Consider the following 22,854-nt stretch of genomic DNA (forward strand, 5'->3'; position numbering starts at 1 on the left):
GTACGAACACTAAACGTGCACGAAAATAGCTTTACAGTGGCCCCCGAAAGAAGCTTATTGACAGGATCGAATGTGTGTTCATCTGTTTGAGAACATAAAGCCATCATAAGCGATTTTGCCGTCAATTTCTGTTCCAAGTTGAAGACGGCGCTGGTGCAAATCAAGGACGCCAGAGGACAAGTTAATGGACCCGGAGCATCTTCATGATGTGTGCAAGGTTGTCCATGGTGCGCAACGATCTGGCGTACGAAAGGGACGTCAGGCTCAGATGACGCTTCCACGGGCGTAGTGCTTGGCCCGACAATGTCATCGAATGACATGGTTGAGTACGAAAGTTGGAAAGAACTACAATGGAGTACTTATGTGGGCCAGGAAGGTAGGCTAGCAGGCATGTTGAAGACGGAAAGAACACGGAGGGTGTGTCGTCTTTCAGGTGCTCGCGATGCGGTGCTTCTTGTTGTGGTGACGCAGATGCACGAAAAGGGACGACGCCTAACGGGACCACACATCACGCGGTAAGTATGCTGTATCTTTGCTGTATCTGTATCTGATAACTGTCAGTATCTTTCGAGAGTCTACAAGTCATTGACCAACTTATCGCAGCTTATCGTCCTCATGTCACCCCAGATGTACGAGGTCAGTGTTTGGCAAGAGTCACAAGTACCAAATACATGTCTTCCATCTTGACTCCCAACACCAACAAAGAAGTAACCTGCAGACTGTGCGTCAATAGATTTTTCACATTCCCTTGCCTTACCTCCTCATAGATGTAGAAGGCAATTCTCAAAATACAACTGCCCCACCTGCAATGTTCCCTATTGCTCCTTAATCTGCTTCCGCTCTGAAGTGCGTTGCTGTATGTTAGATCAAGCTCCCGTTTTGTTCAAGTTTCTTCCTTTCACACAGGCACATTCTCAGTGCTCCGAGACGTTTTATAAAAAGGAAATCGAGGCCGGAATACATTCAGAATCATCAACAAATGCTGTGAAGCGCGCACAAATGTTGGAGATGCTAAAGAAGTTTGAGGAGGAGAGTGCTATCATTGATGATGAGGGATCTGGAGATGAACAGGATGACCCTTCGGATCTGGCGAACAGGCTTAACTCAATGGATTTGGGTGAGTGGGCGTTATTCAACTCAACTTATTGCGATGAGGCGACCCTACCACACCAGAGTCTACGTCACCTGACGCTTTGTGGACGATGCTCACGGAAAAGGAGCGCGCGAAATTCATGAAAGCCTTTCAAAATCCCACGAGCGAGTTATCGCAACAACTTTTGGCGAGTCCGGACCTTGAGAAGGAAATTACAGCTCCATGGTGGGAGTCCCCTTCGAACACCACAGAGGCAGCACATAGATTACATGGTCCCAAGCCAGAACAGATCCCCATTCCAGATGCTATGCTGAGGCCCGTTACGGATGGGCCTCCCCTCATCTTCAACATGTCTGCAATATGGTCAGTGGAATCTTCATTGATTAGAGTGTAACATTGATGATCTCTTAGTATTGCTTACGCTTATGTTACTCGCCATCTAGGAACGTCGCCGCTATCAACACTGACACCAAACGACCCGAATTATGATGAAGCGCGACGCCTTATTTCCCAGCTCGTCCCCTTCGTCGTCGAGCGAAGGGCAACAACTCTACATTCCGATATCAGTGCCGTCATAACGGACATTTGGTCAAGGCTCGACGTGGTAATTTTCCATGTCTTTACTGACTTCTCTTGACTGAGATTTCTTCTTCTTCTAAGGGTGTACCATCATCCGATCTCTTTGCGCTTCTCTTACAAGACGCGGCGCATCTTCTGAAGCCCTTATGGGTCACGCAGTTGTCGTCACAACCCACTCAGCGGGGGGTCGATTATTCTTCGCATCCGCACGGCACACCTCTTCTCGTCCTGTCCGATTTAAGTAGGCTCTTTTCATCACCCTTGCGACTAGCGGGGTCCTCTTCGACGGCTGGTACCAACCACGTCACGCGCAAAATCTTGTTCTATCTCGCTTATATACTCTCTACTCCTACTACCGTCCTGCAAAACATATCGCGGGAGTCAGCAGAAAGGGCCGACATGTATCGAGAAGAACAATCTCGAAGAAAGGAAGAAAAGGGGGTGAAGGCAGATAGATCGATATCCGGGAGTCGTCCTGATCTCATTGAGGAACTATGAAGAAGCATTCGTGTAGGATTATTTCAAGGGCAATAAAGTTTTTTTTTCTTCGCTGAAATGTTGAGTCATAACTGACGACAAATACAGAGTCCGTATGACCATAACTGGCAGGGTACCCGCCACGTGATTTACGCATCTATCGATGTCTCTGAGGACCTGCCCAGTCGTCAGTTTTCGCGCTGCTTGTCGCACTTTCCCTTTACGCTTCTTTTTTACGACACTCTCCTTGCCTCCCTCCCGCAATGTCGTCTGATGGCTCTGCCTGTAACGTCGTTGATGCCCGTGACCAGTTCATGCATCTACGCGTCGCATCCATTTTTATCATCCTAATCGGCTCTTCTTCTGGTGCTCTTTTCCCTGTTCTCGCAAAACGGTCTTCATGGCTGCATGTCCCAAAAAGTGTTTTTGAGTGAGCATCTCAGCCGTCGATCGGCATCAAGCTTTTGACACGCATATACTCAGTTTCGCAAAATACTTTGGATCTGGGGTGATCGTGAGTTTTCGACTGTCATGAAAATCTGAACGACTCACCTGACGTATTTGATACAGATTGCTACGGCATTCATCCACCTTCTTTCACCTGCGATCAGCGCACTGAGTTCGCCGTGTCTACCTTCTGGATGGTCAGAATATGTCAGTTTTACCCAGCATGACATTTTTATCCGCCTCCTGACACGTTAGCAGCCTTATGCTTTTGCGCTGTGCCTTTTGAGCATATTTATTATATTTATTGTTGAGATCGTTGCCTTTCGGTGGGGAACGTCGAAGCTCAAGGAAGTGGGAAAATCACACGGTGCGTTTTTTCTTTGCATTGATATATGCATATTAAATGTTACTCAAACAGATGCGCACGGTCATAACCTTGGCTCCCATGCCGCGCATGGACCGGAAAGCAAAGCCGAACAAGCCTCGACTCTGCAGAAGGAGGTCAGCATTGAGAAAGTTGAGTCCGGAGAGGACCATCATCACGAGCACTCTCTCGAGGACTCGGCAACAACGCAACTCATCGGCGTTGCGATCCTTGAATTTGGTCTTGTCCTTCACAGGTGTGCTCGACGTCTCTTAAGTTCTCGATATATGCTTATTTTCTACGTAGCGTCCTGATTGGCCTAACTTTAGCAGTTGACGAAGGGTTCAAAGTGCTCTTCATCGTTATTGTCTTCCATCGTGAGTACTGTGTGCACTCTCTCGAACCTTTCTTGATTAAATAAAACCATAGAAACATTCGAGGGACTGGGGATTGGATCGCGGTTAGCTCATTTGCAGCTCCCCGTTCATTTAAACTGGATACCAATCGCTGGCGCCTTCTTGTATGGGATAACAACTCCCATAGGGATCGCCATTGGACTCGGCATAAAAGGCACATACAACCCTGGGAGTGCCACGGCGTCAATAGTCAGCGGCGTTCTTGACGCGCTGAGTTCTGGAATTCTCGTGTATACCGGCCTAGTGGAGGTTCGTCTTGTTATGAGCGAAAAAAGTGCTGAAGTTAATTGCGTTCACAGTTGTTCGCACACGAATTCCTCTTTAACCAAGAAATGATGGAAGCGTCAAATGGGAAGCTTGCGTATGCTGTGGGCTCAATGTGTCTTGGCTGTGCTATCATGGCACTCCTTGGAAAGTGGGCATAAGGCCCTGAAAAGAGAAGAAAAGAATATACCCGATGCAACTCTAGACTCGCGCATGTCAAAATTGTACGTTGCTACCTACTCATTCGGACTTTCGCATTTGCACACTGTATCAATATAACGCATGGATTTTGCTATACATCGCGGGCCTGGAAAAAGCAATGATATATCTTGCAACAAATAGTCTGATTCGTACTAAAATAATTTATACCGAGGAATGATACGGGCGACACGAGGTACATGACACAATGTTCGTAGATAAGTAGGTCGAGGGTTATTCCTCATGGTTGTGTGTGAGACTGACCGTTGAATCTTGTGCGGCATAGATGTTCATACTTTTGCCGGACAACAAGTCCCATTGGGCTGCTATTCGACCCTCGTCCGTTATCCTGTAGATAGCCTTTGAGGTGTCCAAGAACTCTCCCCGATTCTGCAAAGCGGGGCAGCGGCAGGTGAGGATTAAGTAAGAATGATTGCAAGTCCCTTACCTTATGCCCAACAGTACCAGTCGTAAAGACCGCCAATTCACTCCTCTTTGCCTTACTACTCACCAACGTGATGAGTTGGAGGCGTACAAAGTGAGCCGCCAACAGACCAGCTTCATCTCTGGTAACGACGCAAGTGAAATCACGCAACCAGTCCATTGCACTACTCGCGCTAAAACAGTGCTTGTGAACCTGTTGATGATGCTCCTTGGCGCCACTGATGTTACTCAGGATGGGGATGGAGATAGTCCCTGAACCAGCCCGTTCTGGTACATCCGATAGGACAATACCGCGGGATCGCTCGTTATGTGTTTGGAACTTGTCTGAATCACTGTTTTGTTTGGGGTGGTGGTCCAAAGCGCAATAATTTGGACGGTCGCCAGCAAAACGGCGGAACAACGCTGTGAGCATGGGGTCCGTTATGTGTATCTCGTCCTCGTTCTGTGTACGCTCGAAGGGCACGAGGTTTATGCAGATGGGTTGTGAGCGGAAGACGGGCAGTAGTCGGTCCGCGTTGTTGATCCCGTTGTCACTGATGAACCGTTCAACAACGTGCAAGCCTTTTGGTGTGAGGCGGTAAAAACCAGTATCGTTGAAGACGAGAGACGACTGATCCGCGGCGTTCTCGATCAATCGAGCGTCCATGAATACTTGGCACATCGTTTTGGCCATATGCCTCTCCATCTCAAAAGTTATGTTCACCCTTTGCTTCGGGTCTCCTGGTTTTGGTCCGGAGGTTGATTGCGAGATGGTGATATAAGCAAGACTTTTGGCTGCATCTTCACTTGTATTTTTATATGAGCCGCCAGCAAAACGAGGAAGAATAAAGGAGACTCACAAAGTAAAAGCGTTTTGGAACGTTCGGAAGAAATTCTCGCGAGGTCCCAGAGGGAGAACAACCACAAGCGCACTGAAGATACTCAGAATATCCTGGAGGGTTGACATCAACTCAAGGTCTAGAGGGTAAATGAACCGACGAGCTGACTCTGAGGAAGGGCCGTCCAGATTTATTGAACTTCATGTAGTGATCGTCTGTTTGTGCTGGCATCTTCAGCGAGCGAACGAATGGGTGAGGGTAAGAAGGGGGAAGTTGGGCTACGACGCGCTAAGACGCTGAGCACATCCAGGGCGATTATATGTACCGGCAATCCAATGATGATGACCGTGGACTGCGTGCCAAAACGCGGAAGGATTCTGTTGCTTGAGTGTAGGACAATTGAGCAGCCTGTGTGTACTGATGGAGATCTAGAGACATGGACTCACTTCAAAGTCGAGAATTGCACGTTTTTGCGCTAGCCTGAAAAGTAAGCAGAACCTGTGCAAGTTGGCATTTGTGCTGGCAGCGATAAGGAACGTTTCAATTCAAAGATAACGAAAGATAACACCGACGTACATCCGTCACACCTAATAGACGCGTCATGACGGCCGCAATTCTCGGATCTGCTGGCATCAAGGGAATGTCATCGATGCATCATGGATGAAATGAGAGTCAAATATTGAGAGGCTGCTCAGGAATGCCGACCAAAGTTTCGGGCCGGACGTGCCGAAAATATTGCTCAACATTATTGGTGCAGATTTGATCCACGACGCCATGTCTAATGCTACCACTGCCAGTTCCCCCACAAAACGACAAATGCCACCAGGAATGGTGATGGGGCCAGATGGTAAGCCTTGCAAAATATGTACAGCATTTCGCAACTGGCAGCCAGGCACAACGAACTACACCGAAGCCGATTCACATCGAGCTACTACTACCAGGAAAACAACCACTCCGAAGGGAAGCGAGAGACAGGCGAATATCCCGACAACTGCTGGCGCAGCAGGAATCACGACTTCATTCGCCGCAGGCTCGACAGCTTCAGCTGTAGATACCACTCAAGCCATCAAGGAGCAACCAACTCGGCCGAACGAACCACCACCCAACTGTCCCCCAGATGTCGAGCAACTGGGGCGTGCGACTTGGACTTTCCTTCATACCACAGCCGCTTATTACCCTGAGAAACCCACCCCTACACAGCGCGCCAACATGTTGATGCTCCTTCGCTCTCTTCCAATTTTATACCCATGCAAATGGTGTGCAGACGACTTTGGTCAGGATATTGAGAAGCACGCGCCAGATGTCAGTGGACGGGTGGCCCTGAGCCGTTGGTTGTGTGAGAGACATAACGAGGTAAACTCGAAGCTGGGAAAGGAGGAGTTTGATTGCGCGAAAGTTGATGAGAGATGGAAAGATGGACCTCCGGATGGTAGCTGTAATTAGGGGGATAATTTTATATTGGACTTCACAAATGCAATACCAGATGCGGTCGGGCTGGGTCCTAGGCTTTACCACAGACAGCCATGTCTACCTTGCCATCGCTTGCAGAGATTCAAGCATGCCATTCTGAGCCTGATTCGCCCCTTGCTCGTGCTCTGAGTTTACTCTTCGAACCCTCCCCAATTCTCCTGACCACCCTCGAACCGCAACTCAGCAATGTTATTGCATCCTCTCCACCTCTCACATCCTACGACCAGCTCATCGATCTAGCGCTTACAGAAATAGACAAGTGGGATATACCCGCCCGGTCAGAGTTTATCTCTGGCCATCCGCGGATTGGGGAAAGCAAGGCCTTATCTACTCTTAGTGCGAAGGAACAAGGCGCACAGGGAGTCAAACCAACCCCACCAGAAGTCCTAGCACGCTTGAACCACCTCAATCCATGTTATGAAACATGCTACCCAGGTTTACGGTATATCACATTTGTGAATGGTCGCAGTCGCGCTGTGATAGCAGAGGAGATGGAGGACGTCCTTGGCTACAGCCATTCCTTGTCACCCGATGAACCTGCCATTGAGACTCTTACACCGTTGGAAATCGGTACAACTTCGTGGTTGTCCGAGTTGAACAGGGCAGTGCAAGATGTTGGCAGGATCGCTAAAAGTCGACTAGAATCATTGGGCATTGGCAGACTTCAATAGTGCTCATGCACCCACATTCATCGAGATCAACGTTCAACATTCATCAATAACCATTACAGATATGATGTGAGGAGAAGTGAGGTGGGTCGAGGTAGGCTCTTCTAGTCTACAGAAACAGTGTTAGTGGTATACAATAAGCAAAAAAGGCTGCCCAAATAGATAAAATAAAAAATATGGTCCCGACTACATAACCTCAGCGTACGTTACGATCGGAGGCGTTGTCCGCGGCTGCGTCGCTCTGCACGTTCGCGCTCGGCCTTTCGCTAAGAAAACGTGAGGACCGAATTTGGTAGAAGATTTGGAAAGAAGAACGAACCCGAAGCGCTGCCTCCCGCCTTTCCGTGAATCCAGGTGTGTGTTCGTACATTTCTTTCAGCATATCTGCCGCCATCGCGGCCTGTTCTAATTCTCTGGCTTTAGCCAGTTCCTTGGCTTCCCGTTCTCGTCGAATCTTTTCCTGAAATGCGTCGGCTCGCTTCTGGATTTCTTCCTGTTGCTTTCGAGCCCATTCGCGTCGTTCAGCCATTCGACGGACGGATTCCTCAGAGATGAGTTGAGCGTCTCCTTTCATGCCGAGTCGCGTGTCGTATGCCTTGAGGTGATGGGGTGAACAGATGGAATACAAATATAACTCGTTAAATCGCGTACCCTACGCTTCTCAGGATCACACAAGGTTTCGAACGCCTCGCGGACCTGCCATGGTTCATAGTAACGTTCACCACGATGTGAAGACCAAGATTTGGACGTAATTGCCGACCTTGTGGAACTGAATTTCTGCAGCTTGCTTTCCTTCCTCGGTTGCTGAAGGAAAAAGTTTATCCGGATGAGTCTCAAGCGCTTTCTTCCTATACGCCTTGCGCACTATGCATGGATCTAAATTAAGGCCGAAATGCTTCCGGTTGTGGAGACTCACCATCGTCAGTGGAGGTGTGCTTGTCAACTCCTAATATATCGTAGAAATTGTTGAATGAAGAAGGAGGCATGTCGTCAAAATCAAAAATACAGCCTGGTGAAAGGAAAGTGTGCAAATGCCAGCATTGGCAAGGGAAGGAAGCAAGCTTGAATTCAACTAGAAATTCAAATTGAAAGCAATTCCACGTGGTAATCTGCTTGTATGTACATGTTTGGCAACAGCTTTAGTCTATTATTAAACGCTTACTGTGAAGTCTTGTTCTTGTAAAGTCTGCTCGGCGCCCTCATCATGGATGTGGTCGAGAAAGCCAATGCCGACAGACAAAAGAGGTGGTGCGTATAATCTTTATCGAAAGTAACAACTATGCTTAGCGTTTACAGGATTAAGGACAAAAAGGTTGGTGAGGGAACATACGCCGTTGTCTATCAAGGTCAGTGGTCATATCTCCACTACAGTCTGTGGGCTGACGGTACCTTCATACTACTTTTAGGTCGAGAGGCCTCGACAGGAAGAAAGGTCGCCATTAAAAAGATAAAGGTCGGGCAGTTCAAGGATGGTTTGGACATGTCTGCCATTCGCGAGGTGAAATACCTGCGAGAGTTGAAACATCAGAATGTAATAGAGGTGCGTTGTGGATATCATCTACTCCGTGAGCGAACTTAACATCTTCTCTCTCCTTAAACTCTAGCTCCTCGACGTGTTCTCGTCTAAAACAAATCTCAACCTTGTCCTCGAATTTCTAGATTCCGACCTCGAAATGATCATCAAAGACAGGTCCCTTGTTTTTCTTCCTGCGGACATCAAGAGCTGGATGGCTATGACGTTCCGTGGTCTTGAGTTCTGTCACCGCAATTGGATACTGCATCGTGTATGTTGCTCCATGCATGCGTTCAAGGCTAGTCTCGGCTGACCAACAACATTCCAGGACTTGAAGCCGAACAACTTGTTGATAGCCTCAGATGGGCAGCTGAAAATTGCCGATTTTGGTCTTGCACGAGAGTATGCGGACCCAGGATACAAAATGACATGTCAAGTCATCACGCGGTGCGCCACATATACATTCCTCCACGGTTGTAACTAATTTGGTACATGCAAGCTGGTATCGACCACCAGAATTGCTCTTCGGTAGCCGTTACTATAGCTCAGCAGTTGACATCTGGTCCGTTGGCTGCATTTTCGCCGAACTTATGCTCCGAATTCCATATCTTCCTGGCGAGAGCGATATGGACCAATTAAAAACCATCTTTCGGGCTCTTGGTACACCCACTGAGGAAGACTGGCCGGCAAGTTTCTTTTCTTGCCATTTATCTTGCCCCTAAACGTCCCTTTTTTTAGGGACATACCAAGCTCCCCGACTACATTCCTGTTGGTCTATTTCCAAAGACACCTTTGAGAGATTTATTCACTGCTGCGAGCGCGGATACTTTAAATCTCCTAAGCAAATGCTTGATATTTGAGCCACGAAAACGCATTAATGCGAAAGAGGTCAGCGCAAAGTGACTTTTTCCACCTTCATATCTTAAGATATTCATGTCTAGGCGTTATTCCATCCATATTTTACCGCCCTGCCGTATCCCTCCCACCCTTCCAAACTTCCAAAATGTGCTATACAGGTCGAGCGACCTTTAGAGGAGGTGGACGGCAACGTAGAAATAGCACCTGCTGTGAAAGCAAGGAACAATATGTTGAAGCGCAAACTTTCCTCGCCAAGCGAAAAAGGGCGCTCAATCGCGCGGCGGTTAGACTTCACTAAGCAGACACCTGGGTCATGACGAATGGAAAAGATAACGCGTCCCCTTCAGCCCCATTCAATTGCTACAAGGGACGAAGATCCCCTACTGACTACAGCTTGCCAGGGCGAGGAGGAGTGTATAAGTACAAGTATGTATGTATAATGGTAAAAAAAGAGAATGCTGTAGAGGAATGATGAGATATCGTTGGATATCGTTCGGTTGCAAGAAAACAAATAGACTAGAATTCGAGGAACACAGTAAAGGAATTATCGAGGGTTATCGCAAATGCCACATTTTTCGGTTGCTGTCGTTGGATTGGACAGCATACACATTGAACACGTCCAGTTGCCGCCAGATGCAGTTGCAGTTGGAGGGGGCTTTACCCCAGCAGCCGACCAATCGAATGCTTTAGGTGGCGCTTTTGAAGCGTCTGAAAGGTGAGGTACATCGGGAGGGGTATTCGCTGGTGCTGGTTTAAACAGCGTAGAGGTCGAAAATGACATATCAGAATTGAAAGCGGCAGTTGGCTTTGTTGCTCCAGATGCGAACGGGGTCGCAGCTGGTTCTAACCTGCTGCTAGATGCGGATGCATTGGTATTCTTTACGTTGAAATCGAAGGTGGGTAACGACGACAAAGGGAGGGATGCAGCAATACGCCGTGCTTCGACATGTGCCGGAGTAGAGGGGTAAACCGTCGTCACATTACAGGTGAAGTCAAAAGTCGGAAGAGAGGAAACATCCGCCGCAAGTGCTTTAGCTCTGGCATCGCTCTCCTTCGCATCCTTTTTGTCGCCAACGGCGTCTACCTTTGGTTCCTTTGGCACGGCAAATGTAAAAGCGGACGCCGCTGCCGATGCTGCAAAGTTGAACGTGGGAGTGGGCGCAACCTCCGGCGCGGAAGCAGGTTTCAAAGGTGTTAGATTACCATCTGGTTGGTAACTATACCGCAGTTTACTAGGCTCCTTTGGCGCGGAAGTCGATTTAAAGCTGAAGGAGGCTCGTGGAGCGCTGGTTGTGGGGCTGACCGATCTCGCAGTCGAAGAAGTGACTGAATTTTCAGATTCCTCCATGGCTACATCGACAATTTCTTCGACGACAACATCCGGCGATGGAGCGACTATCGTCAGGTTTGACTTGGAGGTGGAGCCCCTACCGTTGGCAGAGGGCTTTGACTTCTTGGCTTTACGGTAAGATTCGTCTTCGTCTTCGTCCAATTCTTCCACGACATAAGGGACCTTCCTGTCCTCAACAACGACCTGATCTTCATGTTGCGATGGAGTGCTCATGCGTGAAGAGCTTGCGTTGGAAGAAGCTGGAGCGGAAGGGGACCTCTCCAAATGGGCTGGAGGACGAGATCGTTTGCTTCCCTACGATAATTTTAGTCTGCGGGCGGTACGTATCAATGGAACTCGAAAATACCTTGGGTACAGTCGCCTCGATGATGGCCTGTGGGGAATACTCCTTTTGTCTCTCCTCCTTTTCGTTCGAAGCATTAGCCTTGGCATCCTCTTCCTCAGGCATCTTCTCCACAACGGCAGGTACAGTGGGTTTTCCTGTTGCCCGAAGTCTTTTATTGGCTCTTCTTGGTGGCCCGACTTTGCTGACAGGACTTGCAGTTTGATATGGATTACTAACGTCGGGTTTTCTGGGAGGTGTGACCTCCTTAATCAACTCGGCCATAAAATTTGCTGCTTTGGACTGTCTTGGAGGTGGTGGTGACTGCTTTCCGTCATTCGGTGATGTGGACGAGGCATCGGACCATGCTTGTCGCAGCGGAGAAGGATTAGCAGGTGCCGTAGGCTTCTGTACAGTCGGTATGCGGAGACGGGATGGTGTAGAAGGGACCTTCGGGAATACTCCATTTGCTCGAGATACGGTCGGTGAACCTGACGTAGGGAAGGGAAGTGAAGAGCCATTCGTCGACGTTTCTGCATTGGAAGAGGTTTCTTCCACAGACTCGTCGTCTACTTTACGCCTCTTACTATCGGATCGTTGCTCCTGACTCGAACTAATTTCTTTCATGACCAAACGTTCTGGCGTCGAATGAGATGCACCGAATGCGGGCGACGCGTATCGATTACGGGAACGTGACTGCTTCGCACTTCCAGCACCTTCCCAGCGGTACACTCCATTAGGATTCTTCGACAGGGTTTTGCGAGGCGAAGCAGATGGGGTACCAGCCGGAGTTGATAAGGGCCGAGTTGGAGTCGAATTGGAGTCGAACGGAGCGGAGGGGGGGATGGAATCAAAGCGGAAACCTGTTCAAACTCAATATGTGAAGATGACGGTTGTGACATTAGAACTCACGTGGTGTGCACTTTTGAATCGTGGTGAGTAGCTGTTCGACTTCTCTGCCACTCATCCCACTCTCGGTCCTGTGAGACAAAAAATTGCTGACAGTTTGGAGATTATCGGGTGGCTGCGTTAGGACATCTGGAGCTTTCACAGGTGTCCTCAGAAAAGACGGTGCGGCTTGCTCTGCCCTTCGTGGTGAGGGTGGTGGAGGCGGCATTGTCATCCTTGCGTTGGGAGGTTCCGAATCATTGTTAGACTGTACTCCTCCTTAGTTAACAAAAATTCGAATAGGAATGACAGACTGGCGCACATCATCGGTATCAGATTCCTGCTGCTCCTCTCCCTGCTCCTCCTCCTCAAGCTCTTCGGAACGGGAGGGGATGATATACTTCAATATATTCGAGAAGCTCCAGGACTAGAGGAAAACATGAGAAGACTAGGAAAAGGCCTGGCCAGACGCTTACTGATGCTGGTTTTTGACGTGGGCGAGCGTAGGGTAGAGATTGCTGGCGACGGTCCCTTCGACTGGCGATAGTCCTAGAGACGCTCATGGTTTGAGTTTGAGCGGTTTGTCGCCGTCGAAGGGGTGGACAAAGCCAACAGCGCTTGTACCACATTTGGACTCACAGCAAAATTCAAGTTGAGGGCAGGTCAAAACAGTCACGTGGTGTGCGCCGTCATTGTCCGTAACGGCGACAAAGCCTTTACCAAGTTACCATGCCTAACAAAGTCATAGAGACTCCTTACCCTCTTATCGACGCCGATCCTCATGCCTCTCGTGTCATACGATACTTCAGGCCTTCCGACTATGCGGTCTGGGCTGGTGCTACTGGTGCTTTTCCCGCTGCTCTGATCTTCTGGGGTTGGTTACCTTCTTTTCTCTGCTTTTTTATTTATCCTCAATGCTTGCTTCAGAAATGGCGGACCCAACTAGAGTTCGTCTGAAAACACCTCTTCGACTTGGAGGATTTCTGGGCTTCGTGAGCGGTTTCCTCCTGGCGTATCAACGTTCAAGTGGTAAGCCAACCTGCCCGTAAAGTTAGGTCTCGAACCCGACGACACCACTCTAGTTCGCTTCTGGGGCTGGTCTGAAAACAGTCGTGAGGAGAAAATGGACATGGAGGAGTTGAGTCAGCGTGCGAGGGAAGGAAAGCCATTGTACGGCGAATCTCCTCAACCCGAATGGGTGCAAGCTGCCGCGTTCAGAAATTCTCAGTTCTCGCAACTCAAATTCTGTACGTCCCCTCCTCATTGCCCCCATCGTGCTGACTCTTACTTTCCCGCTTGCGTCTTCAGCTGCCTTCCCGATGTAGGACGTATTGTATCTCGTTGGCATACAGAACTGACTATTTCCCAGGTTCAACCTTGTCAACCACCAGCATCACGGCGTAGATACCTCAAAATACGGCGTAAAGGCGGAAGGAGACGAATGAACTTCGCACATCGTCTTGACTAGATTTTAGCCAACCTGTGGACTTGGTGCGCTTCGATTTTCACCCGGGGTGCTGGTTCACGTTGATTTTTTTTGGATAAGATGTACCTTACGATAGACTTTCTCTGTTTACGCAGCGAATGGCACTGGATGAAGTTGACAGAGCGACGTTTGTGATATACTTCAGTGACCAAACTAGGACTTCCCTTATTGCGACGGACGTCTCAACCTGTATATACAATGCATTAATCCGCTACTTCAGTACGTCCTGCTGCCCTCATCCTTCGGATCATACAAGGATTGAGCTTTGGCCACTGGTATGGTCTGTGGATGTCAAGCAATGAAGAACAAGGTATAAAATGCACAAACCCAAGAGTAGCGCAGGGGAACACCTGACTAGCCATGAATACCCTCCAGTTTTGCGCAGAGCCAAGATCGTATATTCGCTCTCCTGGAACGACGTCGTGGACATTAAAGGCGTTTGACTGGACAGGGATACAAATGAGGAGGGGGTATTTACTGCCTTTCTTAAGCAAGGATTCAAGCATAGTTGTGCCCTGTAAAACCAGTTTTGTCGAGAACAGCGCCATTCCCTGTGATAGGTATCAGATACCAAAAGAACGCATTACGGAGGCTCTGAGTTTACCAGCGCAAAAGCGGAAAGCAAGAATGCTATCATGCAAGTTCCAATGATCCTGAGATGGGGTTGGTCGATAGATTGACCGGGGTATGGCGGTACGTCTCCATGATCCATGCTCCACAAAATTCTAAACCCCAAGAAAGCGCCAACTGGCCACCTACCCAGTGGACCGGCGCAAAGAATCCAAGATCCAATCCAATCCCACCATATTTCGTTCGTCCAGGGATCGGCTCTAGAAACACTTATGGCCAAAACAAATTGCAGGTATAGGGTATGCACGATCGGAAGAACGGCCACGGCAAACGCGACAGGCGTCAAGTAAAGCAGAGCCAGAAACGCCTTTTGTCGGGAAAGAGTGACGCAATTTCCAATCTGATAGCTATAATTAGCATAAAATATGAGAGAAATAACCCCCCTTCCATACCCAGGGACAGTGGTGGTCAAATTCGAGACGGCATACACCACATGAGGAGCAATGGTGAGTTCGTGGAGGTTTCCATCGCCCGTTACAGCCTGCTTTGTCGCACTGGGCAAAGTCGCCATTCATGTTTACACATTGGTATGGTTCCACCAAGGAAGCCTTGTCAGGAAAGGAATAAATTGGCACGTTGTGGGTCCGACGGCCAGAGCAAAGATAGAGGTATAGAACCAGTTGAGATGGCACAAGGACATTTACACATGCCAGGTATAACACTTCTCGACCTTCATCAGTGGGTCGCAACTCGGAACAAAAAAATGCAGTATACCCCCAGGAAATAGGAGATCACGATAGCGTATGAGCCAGTTGACTGCATCAAACACTGTTGAGCTCCATGGATGTGCAAGGAGCTGGTACTCGACAGACCTCCAACGTCAACAGTTGAAACGTACCAACCCGACCTGTTAAAATTTCAGTAATATGTCCATTTGCAAACCACCTTTACTCACGCAAGGATCAGGAAAGCGAGAGCCTGAAAAAAAGCTTCAAACAGCCTTTGAATCATTCCATTGACGGAGGATTCGAAGCGAGTCAACTTCACACGCAAAGTATCTCCGTGCGCTTCGGACAGAAAGTCAGCCGCTCTGCTACATTTCTCCTTTCCACCCACTTAAAGAGCAACTTCACACGCTCAACACTCTACGAAATACCATCATGAATCATAGCCGTCTCGTACAGCAAGCCAACCTTATCACTCCCAGGATTTACTTGTCCGACTTGCATACCGCATCCAACAAGGACGAACTCACCAATCTTGAAATAACTCATGTCATCTCAGTGCTCGAGTGCCAACCCACATTCCCTACCTCAATCACTCCCGAACAAACGCTTCACATTCCCATCGCTGATTATCTACACGTAAATATTCTCCGTCATCTCGAGACGACCACCAACTTCATCTCTTCGGCATTGGCACAAAATGACAGCAACAAAGTGCTGGTAAGTGTCAATCGCGCATCTTTTGGCCTTGGTTTAATTTGACCGTCGCTCAAAAGGTCCATTGCCATCAAGGTATCAGCCGAAGCGCCACCGTCGTGTGTGCTTATCTGGTGGCGACAACTGCAATGTCCGCAAGTGAATCCATAGCGCATGTGAAAGACTTGCGAAGTGTTGTTTATCCAAATTCCGGTTTCAGGAGGCAGCTGGATGAGTACGGGACCCGTTTTGTTGGCAGAAGGTCGACGTCTCAAAGCCCGGTGCAAAGGATTTCCGAGGGTATCGCTGAGAGGATTCATGCGCTGAAGTCTGCCAATGGACTGGAGGACCCTGAGCCCGCTTCGAATACAGGACCAGAACAGGATTCAGAGTGACTTTTTTCCATCTTTTTAGACGCATATACCCGCACATCGCTTCTGTAGATCTCGATATTTAGAATACGACAACAAGTTAAAGGTCAGGATTCAAGTCCAAATCAAGATCGAACGTTTGGGGGTGAGAAGCTCTGAAATCGTGTCGATATGGATTTGCGCCAGGGATGTTGTGACCGATTTCGGCTTTCGGTGACACGGCTGGCGCTACGTTATTTATGAGCATAAAATGTGAAATGAAGTTCATTATCAACGTACGACGTCCAACTGAGTGGGTCTCTCCCAGTAAGCCTAGAGGAGCTTCCGCATTCAGCCGACCACGCCGCATTTTTTCCTCGTTGGGGAAGGGAGGGAAGAAGAGAGGCGGTGGTGGTTGTCCGGGAAGACTCATATCCGGCATGTTTGGTGGTGCCGATGTGAAAGCACTGAGGCTTTGGGCGTAGGCCAAAAGTTCGGGGTATGGGATGGATGCTTAAGCTGCTTAGATAATTTTAGTGCGAGGGAACAAGTGTGCGCACCCTTCTTAGCTGCTTCAATAGCTTTAATTCTCTCGTCGCCTTCCTCTATCATATCCTCCAACTCTTGTTTCTCTTCTGCTAACTCGGTGCAAATCTCGCGCCATTTCCTATCCAGCTCCAGAATTTCATTCTCTAGTGACTCTATTCTTCTTTGTTTCCTTTGGTGAGTGTACGCCAAGTTGACGGCGGAGGCAAGTGCTTCGTCGCAAGATAAAAAAGCTTGCAGCGGCGGTGGGGGCGGGGGTTTGGTTTGTACCGGGGAGAGTGATAGAAACAAGGTGTGTGCCAAAGACTGGAGATCGTTTAGAGGATCCAGCAGCGCCGACGTCATGGGCTGGGCATCTTGCGCAACGTTGGACATCGTGCGCTCATCCCAAGAAATGAGGGACTTTGTTTGGCAAAGCTAGCACGTCCAAATAGCGCCCTGAAGTGACTTGGCCACCGACGCCGTGCATTTGAAATGCCGATTGACCATACATCGACGTTATTCCACGACGGGGAGCAATATGAACTGACAGAAGATGGCCACCTCCCCCCTTTCACACCCGCACGCACGCCGAAGTATAAAGATGGAAGTTCAATAGACTGGCTACACGAAGAGGCAGCAGAACGAGAACGAGATCATGCTCTTCATTCGCAAGCTGGAGTTCGTGGCGCGTTGCTTCCAGCAATAGAATCTGCGAGGATGTGGGTCGTGGTAATTGTGACGGGAATGGGAATTGGTATGGCTGGAGCGTGGTTGGACGTGTTGGTGAAATGGTCATTCGGTTATATATTCTTCCTTTATGTTTCTGCTGAACTAAATGTTAGGTTGGGTGATCTTCGTGAAGGGCGCTGTTCTTATGGCTTCTTCTACAACTCAGTCGCGTGTTGCTCGGGGCTGGATCGTAAGTCTTCAAATTTCTAGATTACGATTTCTCAGGCCTGCGTAGCTGGCGAAGTTTGCAAGGATTGGGAAACTTGGAGCGACTACCTGCATATTAAATCAGTTTTTGCGCATTCTCTACTGCAAGCTTTTGTGTACGTCGCACTTGCAGTGAGTGACAGGCCTCTGACCACACACTGCAGTCTCAGAATTTTTGTGTAGATTGTATTCGCAGGAGCCGCTGCTTTACTTGTTGTGAATTATGCCCCTTAGTGAGTGTCTACAGTTGAATAACTACCTGAACCTAATATCTTTTACATCTTCATCCAGCGCTTTCCATACCGGAAGTGAGTCGATTAGGAACTTCTCAAATTTAATCTTACCTGAAGTCCTGCCCATATAGTTCCCGAGATCAAGGCCGTAAGGTCTTGCTCAAATACCAAGGGAAAGGCGCTCACTCTTTGTAGATCTTGGGAGGCTATGTATTCGACTCATTCCTAACGCCTTGGACCCTCCTTATTAAAGCTCTGGGTCTAGCACTCACTGTAGCTTCAGGGTTATCGCTTGGCAAAGAGGTGAGTTATATTGATTTTTTTCTGACCGTTCATATTCAACGCGTCGTGAAGGGACCCCTAGTGCACGTATCTTGTTGCATGGCATATTTAGTTTCTCGGTTGTTCAAGCAATTCCGACACAATGAAGGTAATCGGCCCTCTTATGCAGTTCATCATGCACCTATAGTAATTCTCAATCTCAGCTTCGAAACGTCGAGTCCTGGCAGCTGCCGCAGCCGCAGGCGTCTCCGTCGCTTTCGGCAGTCCTCTCGGCGGGGTACTGTTTGGTCTTGAAGGTGTGTCTTCTCTGTAACGTCTACTGAACTTGTACTCAACCTGGCCGTGAAGAACTTGATACATTTGCAAACGAAACCGATGTTATGTGGCGGGGTTTCGTAGCTTCCGCCGTTGCAGCAGTCGCCCTTCAATGGGTAAATCCTTTTGGAACGGCAAAACTGGTTCTTTTTCAGGTACTATATCTTCTCAACCTGTGCACTTGAACTCAATTTTTGCACAGGTTACATTCGTGGATGATACGTGGCGAGCCTTCGAGCTAGTAAGTTCTCATGTTTCGAAAAAAAAAAACATCAAGTCCTTACCACCTCTCAGATTCCCTGGATAACTCTTGGGGTGATTGGCGTAAGGACATTAGGTTTTCTGATGGATGAACGATCTAAATTTTGGTTTTAGGGAGTTTTAGGGTCACTTCTTATCAGATTGAACGTGGAAATCGCGATATTTCGTAGGCAGAGCGTACTGGCGGATTGGCCCATCTTAGAAGTTGTATCGGTTAGTGCCTTTACCGCCGCCATGAGCTACCTTGTAAGTGCCGTTAATGTTTTGACCTCGTTGCCTACTCATAGTTTACCAGGTAGTCTTCGCACGGTACAGTCTTTTTGCCTCTTTTTTTCTGTGTATGTCTGATCCGTTCCAGTGTTCAAACATCGGAGTTGGTAGCGAATCTCTTCCAAGAGTGTGACCCAACTAAAGGGGATTACCACGGTCTTTGCAAGTCAGATGGTTTATTTCTTCATATGTCAGACTTTCTCATTAAAAACATAGCCCAACTGCGACTCGACAGAACATCTTTTTATTGATACTTACCGCCCTCATGAAGATGGCGCTAACTTCTTGGACGTTTGGCATGTCGATTCCAGCCGGTATCTTCCTACCGACAATCGCTATTGGAGCATGTCTGGGTCGAGCGATGGGTTTGGTGACGTAGGTCTACCATTCAACAAAAACCGGAATTGCATGATTGATTTCCTTCAGGCAAAGTCTTTACAGAGCTTATCCCACCGCTTGGATGTTTTTGTCGTGTCCTCCCGACCCTTCTGTGAGGTGCATCTCCCCTGGTTTTTACGCAGTCATCGGTGCTTCTGCCATGCTGGGTGGCGTCACACGCATGACAAGTGAGTGTCTTCTTTACCTTCCACTTTCCAGGCGTCTGATGGGATTCTTAGTCTCCTTGGTGGTTATCCTCTTCGAGGTAAAGAATTTGTTGTGGTTGTGCGAAGGTTGACCCAAAGATGATTGTCAGTTAACCGGCGCGCTTTCGCATGTGCTCCCAATCATGATCTCCGTGATGACCTCGAAATGGGTTGGGGACGCTCTTGGAAAAGACGGGATTTATGCGGTCTGGATCGCCATGCGCCGATACCCATGGTTGCCTCCTGTTGACTATCGTGACAGAGGAGAGACCGGCGCCACTCTGATGAAGCCCCTTGCGTCTCTGTTTGTTATCGAAGATGGCAAAACCACTGTCAAGGAAATGATTCAGCTGCTGGAAAAGCACGAATTCCACGGTTTTCCTGTCGTTGATAGGCACAGCGAGTTTGTTGGCTATGCAACTCGGGAGGAACTACAACTGGCCATTTGTTCGTCTCTTATACCTGTACTTTCACGTTTTTTGGGCTCATATCATTCTAGCGAATGCGTTGCTTTCAGAAGAAGCCCTTACCAGCAGGCGAATCTGCACATTTTCACAGAACCACCTACGGATACATGCAGATGAACGACTGGATCTCTCTGGGACCCTGGAACAAGCCGTAATTCAGCTTCGCAAAGAGGTCCCACAAGAACTAGTCGTGAAAATGTTCCAAAAACTTGTACGTTGCTTCCGTCTCATTTCTTAGTACTCCTGATCCGACCGACCCACAAGAATCCTCGGCAAATTGTTTTCACGCATGCTGGAAAGTTGACGGGAATGGTGACCAAAACAGATGTCGTTGCCTTGCTTACGAGTCACTTTCCGCACGCTGCTGCTCTGGCGGAGAGATCTGGATCATGATACCATTGAACTTTATTGCATGTTGAGTGGACGATGTATTTTATTTACCCTGGATATGTCAGGCAATTCAAATTAATGATTGCAAGAGGCATGTGCAGCTGGGAAGAATCCCTTCAAGAAATGTTAATCGGAATCTTTATTGGAGTTTATAGTCTAATTTGTTACAGAGATACCGATGGAACAGGGAGGGAAGTATCAGAAGTTTATCATAATGATACAGAGACGTCCATTAGCGGGTTGACAATGCCACCACTCCGTCGTTAATCATCACCGTCATCCAGATCGGACGCATCGTCTTCATCTTCATAATCTTCTTCCTCTGTCTCCTCTTCGTCCATAGACTCCTTCAGCTACAAAAACTATCATGAGATTGGGTCTTGCGAAACATGGAGGATGTCGCACCATTTCAACCAGCTCATGGCATTCGTTTAGATGAGCCATGACGATACCCTGACCTTCAGGGACAGTACCATCCAGCCCAATGAAACGGCCGTCCTTCCTCAGCGAATCGATTTGAAAGAGGGCGAGTTGGTACTGGCGGGTGGTGGTCAGTCATCGGTTCACATTCGTAGGTCAAGAAGAGGTATAGATACAGGATATAGATCTCTGGCGTTGAAGGGTCCACCATACTTCAAGACTTCGTTGAGACATTTCTTCACCGTTGACAATTTGTTGGCCTGTATGAATTTCTATCAAATAAAAGAAACGATGCAAGTCATATTTGCGTACGATGGGCATCAGCTCTTCCGAGACTGGCTCACTAGATGACAATAGCCTGTATATGAGGCCGTAACATCTCCTGAGCAAGTAGAGAAGTACCTAAGAGGAGGATGAGATCAACATCGTTCCATCGAGGCATTCTTCGAAGCGTACGTATTGCCCCGGAGGTCGATTCCCTTCAGAATCGATGAACTTTCCATCCACTCTCATTTTATCGATCTCTTGGAGGCTCAGAGAGTAGTTCCATAAATCAGTCTCCCTTAATGTCCATCGATGCGTTAGGACCAAGCTTTCCAGCTCTGCTCGAATATCGCTGAGGCGGTCGTATATGGGCTTTAGCGATGACCCGACGTTCTTTGAATCTTCGTGGGCTTTGATTTCCTGCGCGATCTCAAAGCTTTCTTCCAAAAGTGAGATACAAATTGCCTGCGATGCTGGCACGATGCCTCCCGGGCCGAGGAATTTCCCGTCAACGCGCGCTCTGTGGTCGTAGACGAGGTGAAATGAGGCGATATGCATAGAAAAAGCAGAGGTCAGTCAGCATTGGTCCCCAGTAAAGGAGGTTGTACTCCGAGAGCAAAGTATGGCAACAGACTTGATCAAGCGAGAGAAGTACTCAACGAATCAATCTTTCGGAGTTCCTCTTGGAGCGGTTTGAGTTCAGCCTTGTGTGAGCCTTCCTTTGCCGCGAGGGCGACCAGCTGCCGGCGGATGGTGACCAGCCTTTGATGCACGGGTACGAGTTCCGGTGACAGGATCGAAAGGGAATCTTGTAGTTGCGTCACGATGGCATCTACCCATATTATGGCGATTAACAGTGCAAAGAGGGGGGTTTGAAGTAAGCTTTCTTTACCGCATTCGTTCAGCTGCCGCATTAGGAGTTTCACGAGGGCCTTTGGATGCTTCCCGCTCTCAGAATCTTGTTGGAGTATTTGCCGAAGTTCATTTAGCCGTTTATGAAATGGCGCGAGGTCGGTTTCGTTGTATACGGTGGATTCGTTCATGTGGTTGAGGATTTGCTGTGTGAGGGAGCAGGTTGATAAGTACGAGTCACTGCCTCACGAACTAGAGCCCGGCGTTCCATTCAAGATGTCTGTGGATTGTCCGACTCATTCATTGTAAGATTGAAGAGGATACGCGACGGGCTCTTGAGAGAGAGCGCGGACTGACCCTCATGGACGCGATTTGGCAGTAGGTTGCTGGGGTGTCCTTAGTCTTGCCGATGGTAAGGTAGAAGAGGGAAAGGAGGCTGAATACGTCTGCGAGAGTGGTGTCGAGCCTGTTGTTATACGTTGTATTGTCATCTCGGACGTCGTTGAGTTTTGTGACTGCAATAATAGGAATTAAGCTGCGATATCAAAGATGATTGGATCAACCGACCCTGCTTCACGACGGCCTGGTATAGGGAGTTGACATCTTGAGCCTTGATAAACTCGCCTCTATCCTTCTTCAAAACTGTGAGCCTGTTCCGGATACTTTCAAAGGGTCAGGTGTGCGTCAAGATGGTGTGGACGATACACACTTGATGACGGTCTCGAGTATTGGAAGTTCTGTATACTTTCAGCTACTTTATTGAAAACGAAGAGAAAATTGAAAACCTTCTTGAGGAACTGATGCAGCCATGAGCAGGCTCTGCAATAAATCTGAATAATAGGAAACTGGACAAGATACTAAATTCAGCTGATCGATTACAACCAAGTTGTTATGTCACGCCACTGCTGCTCTTTACCTCTTACTATTGCTACCTCACGATGATGAAGCTCAGGGGGGCGCGTTCCTGGCGCTTTATTCGACGCGTTCGTGCTGAGTTGGTTCATTCTAGACATTCGAGTCCCTTCGTGTAAGGTCGAGTCAGGCGACCATGAAGG

At 48.4% G+C, this 22,854-nt stretch overlaps 12 protein-coding genes across 12 annotated transcripts; 8 read left to right on the plus strand and 4 right to left on the minus strand.

The window, feature by feature from the left end:
• Positions 1-318: 318 nt before the first annotated feature.
• LACBIDRAFT_305444 (uncharacterized protein) lies at positions 319-2,170 on the plus strand (the record flags this gene model as incomplete). The annotated part of the gene is made up of 7 exons (XM_001874576.1): positions 319-515; positions 575-721; positions 774-846; positions 907-1,117; positions 1,174-1,456; positions 1,505-1,697; positions 1,754-2,170. 7 exons carry the CDS (start codon positions 319-321, stop codon positions 2,168-2,170), a joined length of 1,521 nt encoding a protein of 506 aa, XP_001874611.1.
• Positions 2,171-2,412: 242 nt separating this feature from the next.
• Positions 2,413-3,801, plus strand: ZIP-B (ZIP-like iron-zinc transporter; the record flags this gene model as incomplete). Its single annotated transcript, XM_001874577.1, has 8 exons — positions 2,413-2,579; positions 2,633-2,663; positions 2,720-2,803; positions 2,855-2,963; positions 3,015-3,216; positions 3,267-3,337; positions 3,390-3,625; positions 3,676-3,801. 8 exons carry the CDS (start codon positions 2,413-2,415, stop codon positions 3,799-3,801), a joined length of 1,026 nt encoding a protein of 341 aa, XP_001874612.1.
• A 271-nt stretch (positions 3,802-4,072) lies between these two features.
• LACBIDRAFT_321813 (uncharacterized protein) lies at positions 4,073-5,687 on the minus strand (the record flags this gene model as incomplete). The annotated part of the gene is made up of 5 exons (XM_001875150.1): positions 4,073-4,228; positions 4,350-5,067; positions 5,122-5,213; positions 5,547-5,575; positions 5,677-5,687. Coding segments are annotated over 5 exons (1,005 nt in total), but the record flags the coding sequence as incomplete, so codon positions are not given.
• A 517-nt stretch (positions 5,688-6,204) lies between these two features.
• On the plus strand, positions 6,205-6,543 carry LbErv1 (sulfhydryl oxidase; the record flags this gene model as incomplete). Its single annotated transcript, XM_001874578.2, has 1 exon — positions 6,205-6,543. A coding segment is annotated over one exon (339 nt), but the record flags the coding sequence as incomplete, so codon positions are not given.
• An 80-nt stretch (positions 6,544-6,623) lies between these two features.
• LACBIDRAFT_229349 (uncharacterized protein) lies at positions 6,624-7,241 on the plus strand (the record flags this gene model as incomplete). The annotated part of the gene is made up of 1 exon (XM_001874579.1): positions 6,624-7,241. One exon carries the CDS (start codon positions 6,624-6,626, stop codon positions 7,239-7,241), a length of 618 nt encoding a protein of 205 aa, XP_001874614.1.
• A 43-nt stretch (positions 7,242-7,284) lies between these two features.
• Positions 7,285-8,247, minus strand: LACBIDRAFT_321815 (uncharacterized protein; the record flags this gene model as incomplete). Its single annotated transcript, XM_001875151.1, has 5 exons — positions 7,285-7,347; positions 7,444-7,833; positions 7,890-7,934; positions 7,999-8,042; positions 8,155-8,247. Coding segments are annotated over 5 exons (633 nt in total), but the record flags the coding sequence as incomplete, so codon positions are not given.
• A 195-nt stretch (positions 8,248-8,442) lies between these two features.
• LACBIDRAFT_305450 (uncharacterized protein) lies at positions 8,443-9,926 on the plus strand (the record flags this gene model as incomplete). The annotated part of the gene is made up of 8 exons (XM_001874580.1): positions 8,443-8,486; positions 8,535-8,584; positions 8,645-8,778; positions 8,843-9,022; positions 9,080-9,198; positions 9,251-9,437; positions 9,490-9,639; positions 9,693-9,926. 8 exons carry the CDS (start codon positions 8,443-8,445, stop codon positions 9,924-9,926), a joined length of 1,098 nt encoding a protein of 365 aa, XP_001874615.1.
• A 2,973-nt stretch (positions 9,927-12,899) lies between these two features.
• LACBIDRAFT_171564 (uncharacterized protein) lies at positions 12,900-13,777 on the plus strand (the record flags this gene model as incomplete). Its single annotated transcript, XM_001874581.1, has 5 exons — positions 12,900-13,044; positions 13,098-13,199; positions 13,253-13,417; positions 13,479-13,491; positions 13,540-13,777. 5 exons carry the CDS (start codon positions 12,900-12,902, stop codon positions 13,613-13,615), a joined length of 501 nt encoding a protein of 166 aa, XP_001874616.1. The 3' UTR covers positions 13,616-13,777.
• Positions 13,778-13,859: 82 nt separating this feature from the next.
• Positions 13,860-15,237, minus strand: LACBIDRAFT_305453 (uncharacterized protein; the record flags this gene model as incomplete). Its single annotated transcript, XM_001875152.1, has 6 exons — positions 13,860-13,938; positions 13,984-14,207; positions 14,261-14,626; positions 14,679-14,947; positions 15,099-15,133; positions 15,182-15,237. The coding sequence occupies 6 exons, from the start codon at positions 15,235-15,237 to the stop codon at positions 13,860-13,862; spliced, it is 1,029 nt and encodes a 342-aa protein (XP_001875187.1).
• Positions 15,238-15,386: 149 nt separating this feature from the next.
• On the plus strand, positions 15,387-16,042 carry LACBIDRAFT_305454 (uncharacterized protein; the record flags this gene model as incomplete). Its single annotated transcript, XM_001874582.1, has 2 exons — positions 15,387-15,671; positions 15,728-16,042. 2 exons carry the CDS (start codon positions 15,387-15,389, stop codon positions 16,040-16,042), a joined length of 600 nt encoding a protein of 199 aa, XP_001874617.1.
• A 975-nt stretch (positions 16,043-17,017) lies between these two features.
• LACBIDRAFT_305456 (Cl-channel protein) lies at positions 17,018-20,266 on the plus strand (the record flags this gene model as incomplete). Its single annotated transcript, XM_001874583.1, has 21 exons — positions 17,018-17,316; positions 17,368-17,444; positions 17,490-17,593; positions 17,645-17,694; positions 17,753-17,769; positions 17,826-17,842; positions 17,890-17,997; positions 18,049-18,124; positions 18,180-18,272; positions 18,325-18,446; positions 18,494-18,532; positions 18,586-18,615; positions 18,667-18,798; positions 18,848-18,861; positions 18,911-18,988; positions 19,039-19,197; positions 19,249-19,388; positions 19,440-19,465; positions 19,517-19,853; positions 19,906-20,084; positions 20,138-20,266. 21 exons carry the CDS (start codon positions 17,018-17,020, stop codon positions 20,264-20,266), a joined length of 2,226 nt encoding a protein of 741 aa, XP_001874618.1.
• A 260-nt stretch (positions 20,267-20,526) lies between these two features.
• LACBIDRAFT_305457 (uncharacterized protein) lies at positions 20,527-22,609 on the minus strand (the record flags this gene model as incomplete). Its single annotated transcript, XM_001875153.1, has 11 exons — positions 20,527-20,616; positions 20,669-20,800; positions 20,860-20,943; positions 20,996-21,085; positions 21,140-21,467; positions 21,608-21,779; positions 21,840-22,005; positions 22,157-22,314; positions 22,367-22,461; positions 22,509-22,536; positions 22,585-22,609. The coding sequence occupies 11 exons, from the start codon at positions 22,607-22,609 to the stop codon at positions 20,527-20,529; spliced, it is 1,368 nt and encodes a 455-aa protein (XP_001875188.1).
• Positions 22,610-22,854: the final 245 nt, after the last annotated feature.

The sequence above is a fragment of the Laccaria bicolor genome, genomic scaffold (genome assembly GCF_000143565.1).
Source record: "Laccaria bicolor S238N-H82 LACBIscaffold_2 genomic scaffold, whole genome shotgun sequence".
In the NCBI taxonomy this organism is placed as follows: domain Eukaryota; kingdom Fungi; phylum Basidiomycota; class Agaricomycetes; order Agaricales; family Hydnangiaceae; genus Laccaria; species Laccaria bicolor.